The sequence below is a fragment of the Myotis daubentonii genome, chromosome 9 (assembly GCF_963259705.1).
Source record: "Myotis daubentonii chromosome 9, mMyoDau2.1, whole genome shotgun sequence".
In the NCBI taxonomy this organism is placed as follows: Eukaryota; Metazoa; Chordata; class Mammalia; order Chiroptera; family Vespertilionidae; genus Myotis; species Myotis daubentonii.
The window spans coordinates 44,421,879-44,432,619 of NC_081848.1; the positions used below are offsets into that span (position 1 = coordinate 44,421,879).

Sequence of the window (10,741 nt, forward strand, 5' to 3'; positions counted from 1 at the left end):
CTTGGTAGATATATACATATTTGTTGAGAGAAAGCATGCATCAGTGATTGAAAGAGGAACATAGACTTTAAAAACTAAGCGTTCTTTCTGTAGATAAAAATAGGGTGGCTGAATAGCTAGTGCTAGTACAAGAATGAATATAAGGAACTTCTTTCATCCTATCAATTTCTTGATCTGGCTGAATAGATGCTCATAAACTCAAGCAGTGATGGCTTCTTGGGGAACTCCCTCCCCCAATATATTTTCAATGCCCTCTGGCAAAAATGGAACAAAAAGAAACCTTTGAGATATCTTCTCCAATTGATATTTGAGAGCTTCCAATGAGTTTCATTGTTCTTGTTGAGCTTACCTTTAGGCCATCTGTCTTCTGGGAGAATTTTCCTTAAATAATACCAGGTTCACAGCTTAAACATTAAACACTTTAATATCATATCTATCACTCATTGTGGTCTATTTGAATAATTTTTTAAAAAAAATATATTTTATTGATTTTTTACAGATAGGAAGGGAGAGGGATAGAGAGTTAGAAACATCGATGAGAGAGAAACATCGATTCAGCTGCCTCCTGCACACTCCCTACTGGGAATGTGCCCACAACCAAGGTACATGCCCTTGACTGGAACCGAACCTGGGACCCTTGAGTCCGCAGGCCGACGCTCTATCCACTGAGCCAAACCGGTTAGGGCTATTTGAATAATTTTAAAAAAATATGTCTTTATTGATTTCAGAGAGGAAGGGAGAGGGAAAGAAAGATAACAATATCAATGATGAGAGAGAATCATTGATTCTGCCTCCTGCACATCCCCATGTTCCCTTGGCTGGAATCAAACCTGGGACCCTTCAGTTGACAGGTTGACACTCTATCCATTGAGCCAAACCAGCTAGGGCTATTTGAATAATTTTAGTTGGTTCTCTCCCAGTATTTACCAGTAGTTTTTTTTTTTAAACCAATAGTTGTTTTGTATTTGTTCAATCAGAATTATTTTTCTGATTGAATTTTCTGATGAATATTGAATATTATCTTTATTATCTTATTTTCATTGGGTTCCGAAGGACTTATACATCTTAATATCCTCTTAAGAGTTTTTGTCTTGGAAACTGATAAGTAAACAAAAGCAGGATGAATTGCCTTTTGTGTTGTTGTATGATTGCCCAGAACTAGCCTATTTGCCCATGAACATAGATGGTAAAACTAGAAAATGTTACCATCATCTATGTAGCCCCCTGTTTCATACATAGATGGAAATATGCTGAAGCCTAGATATAACATGTGGGAATCTTGCTAAAGCCCAGGTGTTGTCATACAGTTTAGTGGTCTGTCTCTTCCCCTAGATTAACTAAATCTAAGAAAAAAATAACTGGGTATGCACTTCACTTCCGCTGAAGAACAGGACAAGGTTCATAGTGAACGTACTTTATGCAATATATAGAAGAGAATGAAAATGATTTTCTTCCCTATTTTTACAGGATATGCGTTTCTTTCCCTAGGGAAAGCTACTTCTTTCACTCATCATGCCATCCTCCAATCAGAGCATCTCCCACCCTGCAGTTTTCCTCCTTACGGGCATCCCTGGTTTTGAAACTTACCATGCCTGGATCTCTATCCCATTCTGTTGTCTCTATGCCGTTGCCATCTCTGGGAATGGAATGATCTTGTTTGTCATCATCACTGAGTCCAGCCTTCATGAACCCATGTACTATTTCCTCTCTATGCTATCCTGCACGGACCTAGGACTGTGCCTTTCCACACTGGTCACCATACTGGGTATTTTCTGGTTTAATGCTCGAGAAATCAGCTTTGACGCCTGCGTTGGCCAAATGTTCTTTATCCACGGTTTCACCTTCATGGAGTCCTCAGTACTCCTGGCGATGGCCTTTGACCGCTTCATCGCCATCTGTAACCCGCTGAGATACGCCACGATCTTAACCAATGCACGGATCATCAAAGTGGGCTTTGCAGTAGTTATTAGGGGAACAACAGCTCTAGTGCCTTTACTTCTGCTCCTTAAGCGTCTGTCCTTCTGCCGTAGTCATGTTCTGCACCATTCCTATTGTTTCCACCCAGATGTGATGAAGCTTTCATGCACGGACACCAAGATCAACAGCGCATTTGGCCTGTCCATTGTTATCTCTACTGCTGGCGTAGACTCTGTCTTGATCCTCCTCTCGTATATTCTGATCATCCACTCTGTGCTCAGCATTGCCTCCCCAGAGGAAAGGAAAAAGGCCTTTGGAACCTGTGTCTCACACATAAGTGCTGTTGCCATTTTCTACATCCCCATGATCAGCTTGTCACTGGTGCATAGATTTGGGCAGCACGCCCCTCCCCTTGTGCACACTCTCATTGCCAATGTCTATCTACTTATCCCTCCTGTAATGAATCCCATAATCTACAGTGTAAAGACCAAGCAAATTCGTAAGGCTGTGCTCAAAATATTTCTTTCTAAGCTAATTTAGGAAATTTTTAGATTACCATATCTTTACAAAGTCCTATCTAACTCATATTTTATCATTTACCAATGAGTTACAATCATACCTTGAAAAAGCATGTTTCTATATGCTTCCAGTCTATTCTGAGGAACTGGTACTTTATTAATGCCTTTACCTTCTTTCATCCAGCCACTCAACCCACCTCTGACAGGTCTCAGCCTGTTCCATGTATCCATGCCTCTGTTTCTACTTTGTTCATCAGTTTATTTTGTTCATTAAATTAGATTCCTCATATTTTGTTCATTGTATTCCACATATTTTTAAATGGAGTTCTATTTCAACACTTGGAATATCCCTTTTAATAGCTTCCACTTTCCCTTCAGTATGTTCCTGTATAAAATTTCAGCTGTAGTTTCATCTATCAATGTTATTTCATCATTTGTTCTATTTTTTATGAATTTTACAAATTTGTAGATCACTAATTATGCTGTTATCCAGTGATACTACTAATTTAATCTTTATTTCAACTCAAATTCTCCCCATTCTTGGGTGAAAGTAGTTTGGGCATGTGTGCTCTCTCCACTTGCCTTATAATCTTGAATTCATCTTTGTTTTTGTTGTAACAGTATTGTTATTGTGATAGAATTCACACACAACACAATTTATCAATTAAATGTACAAAATTGAATGGTTTTTATTATATTCACAGAGTTGTGCAACTGTCACCACAAAAAGTTTTAGAACATATTCATAATCATAAAAGAAAAACTGAGCAAATCCATTCCTACCTGGTTCTATGTCTTATGATTGCTGTGATACTGGCAAACCACTGGTGAGCAAACACAGGGGAAATTCATTAACATCATTTGTCCCTTACTTTTGCCCTATTAAAGCTTTGACTTGCAGCTGTTCAGGGTTGAATTGCTATTGAATAAGAAGTGGAATTGAAATTCATCTCTAGGACTATCCTTTGGGGAAGTAGACTGAGTTAGACTGAAAAAAAATTGCCCTTCATACTTTGTCATTTGGGGCACAAAGGTTAGCAGGACACAGCTATTTAGAGTTCTCTCCTAGGAATTTGTGTTCCTGCTGGGTAAATGTCTCTCACCAGGCAGCTTCTGGATTCTTCATAAAGGTTTTCTTTCTTAAATCTGGTTGCTCTGTCTTCCTGAGAACTCCTCATGAATACTCCTGCAAAAGAGAACATCTTTGGAGATGGTTTAAGAGGACAAGATTGGGCAGGGACTGTTTCCCTGACCTTAGAACAGAAAGACTTTTTATTTTTATTTTTATTTTTTAAGTTTGTGAGATTGAGATAATTTCTCTTCTCTCTCACTTTTAAAAGACTATCTGCTCAAGTATCTTCTGGCAAGGATGTGGTGAAAAGGAAACCCTTATATATTGATGGTGGGAGTAAAAATTGGCCCAACTACTATAGAAAACAATAAGGAGTTTTCTCAAAAAATTAAAAATAAATCTACTATATAATCCAGCCTTTCCACCCAAAGGAAATGAAAATAGGATTTGAAAGAGATATATACACTCTCATGTTTATTGCAGCATTATTCCCAATAACCAAGATATGAAGATGACCCAAATATTCATCAATGGTTGAATGGATAAAAAAATGTGGTACATATACACAATAGAATATTTTTCACCCATGAAAAATGAATTTATTCTCCCATTTATGACAACATGAGTGTATCTTAACACTATGCTAAGTAAGATAAATGAGAGAGAGAAAGGCAAGACTGTATGATTTCACTTATATGTAGAATCTAAAAAAGCTAAACGTTTAAAAAACAGCGTAAAATGGTGATTACTGGGTAGTAGGGCGTGGAAAAGAGTGATGGTGTTTAAGGGAACAAACGTATAATGAGTTGTAAAAAAGTAATAGAGATCTACTACCCAGTGTAATGGATATAGACAATAATATTATGCTATAATTATTAATGTAATAAATATTGGTACATTAGAAATCATATTATAATATATAAATGTAGCAAAGCAACACACACTGCATCTTAAATATACACAGTGTTATACATCAAATTTATTTTAAAAAAATGAGTAAGTAAGTAAGTAAATAAATAAAGACTGCTGCTTCCTGGGATGACTTTTCAAAAAGCACAGGATAGGGTTGAATAACTTCCCCTTCCACACCAAATAATTTTTCTTTGCACGATGTCAGTGTTTAGTGCATTGAAATATTTTCTGAATGCATCAGGGACTGTATGATATTCAGATAGTTTATAAAACCAACAGCTCAGAAATTGGTTAACTCAGTAGTAGATATTCAACTGATTCATTTATTATGTTAACTTAAAAATAATTGCTGCAATGTTTAAAAGTTTTTACAAATATAGAATATAGTCAAGAGCTCATATTCATTCATTCCACAGTTTTTAAAAAATTGAGTTCTTTTAAAATAAGGACTGGTAGAAAACATGGCATTTGGAGTCAGAAAGGAGAAAATTCAGTTCCTAAATCTGCTATTGACTCGGGTGAATGTGAGCACATGATTCCTTTGAGCCTCAGTTTTCTAATCTTAGCCTTAGTTCTTCCACCTTAAAAAAGAACTGAGATCCAATGCATGTTGTTGTGATAGCCACGGTTATGAGACTTAATACTGGGAGCTGTCTATTTATATGTTCCTGGTGATCTGGTTACAGAAAAGAATTCCCAGAGGGAGGAAAGAGGCATTTAAATAAATATATCTTTCCAAAAATAGTTATTTACATTGGCTCAGGAGTTTCGTGCAAGAAGTTCCAGGGTGGTTTAAGAGTCAGAATTTAAGAAAAGGGATCTCTTAGGTGACCTGTGGTCTTTGGGTGATAATGATGTGTCCATATAGGTTAATTAGTTGTAACAAATGTACCATCTAGTTGGGGGATGGTTCTATTGGGGAAAGCTATGTATGTGTGGGGGCAAGGTGTATTTGGGCATTCCTTGTATTTTCTTTTAAATTTTGCTGTGAACTTAAAACTGCTCTAAAAAATAGTCTTAAACAACAATAAAAATTAAGTAGGGGGATATTTACACATTTTCATTATGATTATTTCTGTATCTAAACTTGATACTGCCTATTAGTTTTAATGTACTTTAAAGTTTTTCAATTTTTTAAAAATAATTCTCTACATGAAGATTTTTTGCCAATCAAAAAAGAAAATCTTAAGCAGCATTCTCAGGCAATATGTGAAGATGTACATACACATACAAACACACACACACACACACACACACGCGGCAAAAGAAAGAGAATGGGATACTGTGAACAGGAAAAGAAAAACATAAAAGGAAAGCTACCCTTGCTCCCAAGCTTTGCTAATAGAGATCCCTGCATTAGAATAGTTCTACTATTTCCCAGGAGTTTTCTGATTAAGAGATTTCAGGCAGCCTGGGTCACGGTGCTTATATATACCACCCATCCCTGAAGAAAACACTTCGCCAGCTCCTGAGGCACTTCTTGGCAAACAGGGCAGGAGCTGTTTTGGTCAGTTCAAATTAATGTGGACTTGATAAATGAACCAATGGAGCAAATAATGAGTCTTGGATTTAAACTGTATCAAAAAGTATCTATTATCTTCTCACACTGCATAATACAGTGCAAAGGCACTGGGAATAAATGATAAATAAGCAATTATCTACTTGCCAGTACTTTATGTTAGTGTAAGAGGAATATTTTAAAAAAACTATGATCATACAATGGAACAATTTCTATTCCAGATGAATAAATAAAAAAGAATGTGACTCCAGTGGAAGGAGCATTTCCTTCTGACTTGACATAGAGAAGGTGATGTCACAAAGTGCTTCCAGAAGTAAATAAATTAATGCTGAATCGATAAATGGACCAAAGGAGAAAATAATTAATCTTTAGAATTTAGGCTCATTCAAAGAAGAGTGGGAAATACCTGAATAAAGCAAATGACAGCATTGTGAAAGAACTTGCTACATTTGGTAGCTTGCTGAAGTAGGAAAAAAATCCCAGGTTGACTTTATGGGTTTGGGAAGAGGTTAGGTAGCAGTAATAGTAGGTTTTGGTGAGATTGGAAAGATCCTTGGCTGCTGTAGTGAAGCGATAAAGAATTTTAACCTTTTGCTGAAGGTAGTGAAGAGCTCTGTATAAGGAGTGATGTGAAGATTATTTTCATGCAATATGGAAAATTTGGAAACACTTGCAATTTATGACAGAGAAATTATTTGTGAGAATATTGCTGTAGTTCCTGCAAAAACTAATGAGAGTTTTATATAAAATGGAGGTGATGGAACTGGAGGATAAGGATGGTCAATCAAAGGCTATGTAAGATCTGAATCTATAGAAGGTTGGAGATTGAATGACCTAGAGAGTTGTGTAGGCAGAATTCTAAGAGGGCCCTCAAGCTTCCTGCCCGCTATGTCCTTTCTAGTATAAAACCCACAACTTGACTGTGAGTGAACCTTTAAATGTGATGGGGTATCACGTCTGTGATTATGTTATATTGTATAGCAAGGGGAGTTTACAGATGTAAATAAGGTCCCTGATTATTTGACTTAGTGCAAATCAAAAAGGAGATTATACTGGATTAGACTGACCTAATCATTTGAGCCTTTTAAAGAGTCAAGAAACAGCAGAGAGATTCCTCTACTGGAGTAGAAGATGCAAATATCATGTTGTGACAGAACAACATGGCTGGGAGCTAAGAGCTACCCCCAGCCCACAGCAGCAAGAAAACGGAGACCCCAGTCCTACACCACAAGGAGCTCAATGTGAGATCCTGAGCAGAGATCCTAGTCATGTTGTGTCAGATGTCTGACTTACTGAAATGTGAGATAAGGGAGGTGTCTTATTTTAAGTCATGCATTTGTGCTAGTTTTCATGCAGCAACAGAGAACTAATGCGACAGAGTATGTTTCAGTCTAAAAAGAAGCCAGATTTCAACTATAGGTGTGAACCATCAGGGAAATGAGGATAAACAAATGTTCAATAAACTGTTGGTTAAACAAAGGATATCAGTCCATGCTACAGGGAAGCAGGGTTAATAAGAGAGGATTTTTTTTTTAATTGTGTGTTTGTGTTTGTTTTTTGTTTTACATTGTGTTTAGCTTGAAAATGAAGTTGGCATACTTACAAACTATGCTAATGTTACACATGAAAAGGAATATAAATCAAAGAAAAAACAAAAAATGTTGGAGTTACTTCCTGGAGCAGAAAGAGATCTTATATTCATTCTTTTTTCAGTGTTTAAATAATTTCCACATTCCTTACTATCTTAAAGATAATTCCATATTAGATCCTGGTTACCTTCAAACACAACCTTTCAACACGCTGTATCTCATGCTATAGTGGCATTGTAGAATACCGAAATCCACTTACCTTGACGTGCTTAGAATTTCTTCATGGTGATTTTTATCTATCATCTTCTGCACAAGTTGTCTTCATGTCTTCAAGACCGCCTTTCTTGACCTTTCCCCACACAAGTTTTTCATATATACAACCTCTGTATTTTAAACACAAACACTTTAGTGTGTATATCATACTGCATTTTACTTGTTTGTTTACACATTCATTTTCTTCACTATCTACTAATATCCTTGAGGGCAGGTGCCATGTCTAATTTGCTTCTGTATCCCTATTGTATGGATTATAACATGTACCCAATAATTTAATGTTAAACTAAAATTCCAAAAGTGATTGAGAAGCTGGGTGGTAGTGTTGTCTTTGAAAAGAAGCATAGAGTTATTCTCATTAAAGAAGGAATTAAGAAAGGTTGAGAAAGTCATAGATGTGGAGGAAGAAGGGACCACATAAAGAAAATATTAATCAGGGGACATTGTCTAAGTCAGATGGATAATATATCTATATTTTCTCTCTGCTATCAGATCATAAGGCATGTGGATAAGTATAAGGGACATGCAAATAAAAGTGGAAAATGAAGTGAAAGAAATTATGGTACAATGTTAGCTTTAATTTTTAAAAGTGACAATACCTAATATTTGGTGATTTTTTACATTACAGTGAGATAGTCAAGTTTTTCACACACATTAAGTAATTTAATCCTCACAATAATTCTATGCAGTATATATATTATCATTACTTAGAAATAGAGAATTCCATCGCTTCTCGGCCTTTTGGCTACGATCAAGTGTAGAAATAGAGAATTCCAGACACACACTGTTTAGTAACACATCCTGTGGGTTGTTCAGTTGATATGTATATCAGTCCATGCTTGAATCCATCAGTTTAGAATATGCAATCCTAAAAAATTAATTTGGGATGCCAATTAAAAGTTCATAACATCAAAATATTTATAATACTGACCTTGGAGACTCTCTATACTCAAATAGTCCTGATTATCATTGTCTTGATTTGTTTATACTTGTTATGTGGTATGAAAATTAATTAGGTACAGTTCAAGTTATGAGATTGCAAATAGGGTGTATGTTCATAAAGGATATTATCACAACATCTAACAGATAGTAGGGGCTCAACAAATGTTAGCTCTTCATTATGATTAGATATTATCAACCTGATTGACAGAAAGTACTCAGGTGATAAAGAGAAGATTTCTCTTTGGGTCACTGGAAGTTAACTTACTTTATTGACTAAATTGAATCACTGCATATATTGTTTGCTGTTCATCTAAAATTTTGTACAACTCTATAGACATATTTCAACAAATACTTATTGACTGTTGACCAAGTGAAATCAGGAAGTGAATGGGTATAAACCTCCCTGAACAGACATGTGAATTCAAATAAAGTAGGCCTCTATTAGATTTGTTTGTGTACAAGGTCTGTATCCTCACATAATTGTTTGTTTCCTATTTTATGCTTCTTGATTAGATGTAATCTTAGTTTTCTTTTTTGAAACCAATCTTTTGAGCTTTTAATATAATATAGAGATTATCTTTTATAAATGTTTATGTGGTGAAGTAATTAATTTCAAGTTGACTGCATTTTAGAGAAATATGATTTATCATTGCAGGATACTCAGATTAAGATTCTGCAGTTTGAGTTCAACATGTCAATGTTCTAGAATGCCACATCCTCCTCCATCATTTTCCTGCTAACTGGTGTTCCTGGGCTGGAAGCCTTCCACATCTGGATCTCCATTCCCTTCTGCCTTCTCTATATAACTGCCCTCTCGGGAAACAGCCTGATTCTCTTTGCCGTTGTCACTCAGCCCGGCCTCCACGAACCCATGTATTATTCCCTCTCCCTGCTGTCCACCACTGACCTCGGCCTGTCCATATCCACCCTAGTCACCATGTTGGGTATATTGTGGTTCAGTGCCCGGAAGATCAGCTTGATGCTTGCTTGTCACAGATGTTCTTTATTAAACTCTTCACTGTTATGGAATCTTCAGTGTTGTTGGCCACGGCTTTTGATCGTTTTGTGGCCATTTCTAATCCTCTTAGATATGCCTCTATCTTAACTGATCTTAAAATAGCACAGATTGGAGTAGCAATCATCACCAGAGGGACACTAATACAGACTCCTTTGGTGTTGCTTCTGAAAAGACTATCCTACTGTTGCAACCATGTGCTCCACCACTCCTATTGTTTCCACCCCGATGTGATGAAGCTCTCATGCACAGACACCAGGATTAATAGTGCAGTTGGATTGACTGCCCTGATCACCACTGCTGGAGTAGACTCGGTCTTTATCATCCTTTCTTATGTTTTGATCATTAAAACTGTCCTCAGCATTGCATCCTCAGAAGAAAGGAAGAAAGCCTTCAACACATGCATCTCCCATATTGGGGCCGTTACTGTATTCTATATCCCATTGATCAGTTTGTCCTTTGTTCACAGATTTGGGAAACAGGCCCCACCATATGTACATACTATGATCGCCAATGCCTATCTGCTGATCCCCCCTGTGATGAACCCCATTATCTACAGTGTGAAGACCAAACAGATACGCAGGGCTGTGCTGAAAGTTCTCCATCCCAGTGCAGCAAAGAACTAGCTGGGTTTTTTAATTTCCTATTTCTGGTCATTAAATAGATGAGTAAAATGCCACTTACAGGAGTTAAAATGTTGAGTCTTATGCTTGGATTAAAGCATCCCTAAAGATCTCTCTAACTTTAAGTAAGAAGGCTAAGGGCTAGAAATAAATTTAAGATCAAAATTCTCTATCACTATTTTTTTTTCCAGATAGGCATGTTTCTCTGTGACCTAAAATATGGCACAAATAGAGCTAAGTTAGGTTTGAGGAAGAGAAGTAAAATGACTTGAGATTTCGCTAGAATTCTCTAACCCAACACTCAGAATTTAGAGCATGTCTTCGAGTAGCCTCCTCTTCCCCTTCAATATTCTCCTGTACT

General features: G+C 36.6%; 1 protein-coding gene and 1 pseudogene across 1 annotated transcript; both read left to right on the forward strand.

Annotated features, from left to right (window-relative positions):
- The first annotated feature begins 1,509 nt into the window (after nucleotides 1-1,509).
- On the forward strand, nucleotides 1,510-2,457 carry LOC132242096 (olfactory receptor 51F2-like). Its single transcript, XM_059711012.1, has one exon. It carries the CDS (start codon nucleotides 1,513-1,515, stop codon nucleotides 2,455-2,457), a length of 945 nt encoding a protein of 314 aa, XP_059566995.1. The 5' UTR covers nucleotides 1,510-1,512.
- A 6,976-nt stretch (nucleotides 2,458-9,433) lies between these two features.
- Nucleotides 9,434-10,383, forward strand: LOC132242097 (olfactory receptor 51F2-like; annotated as a pseudogene).
- The last annotated feature ends 358 nt before the right edge of the window (nucleotides 10,384-10,741 follow it).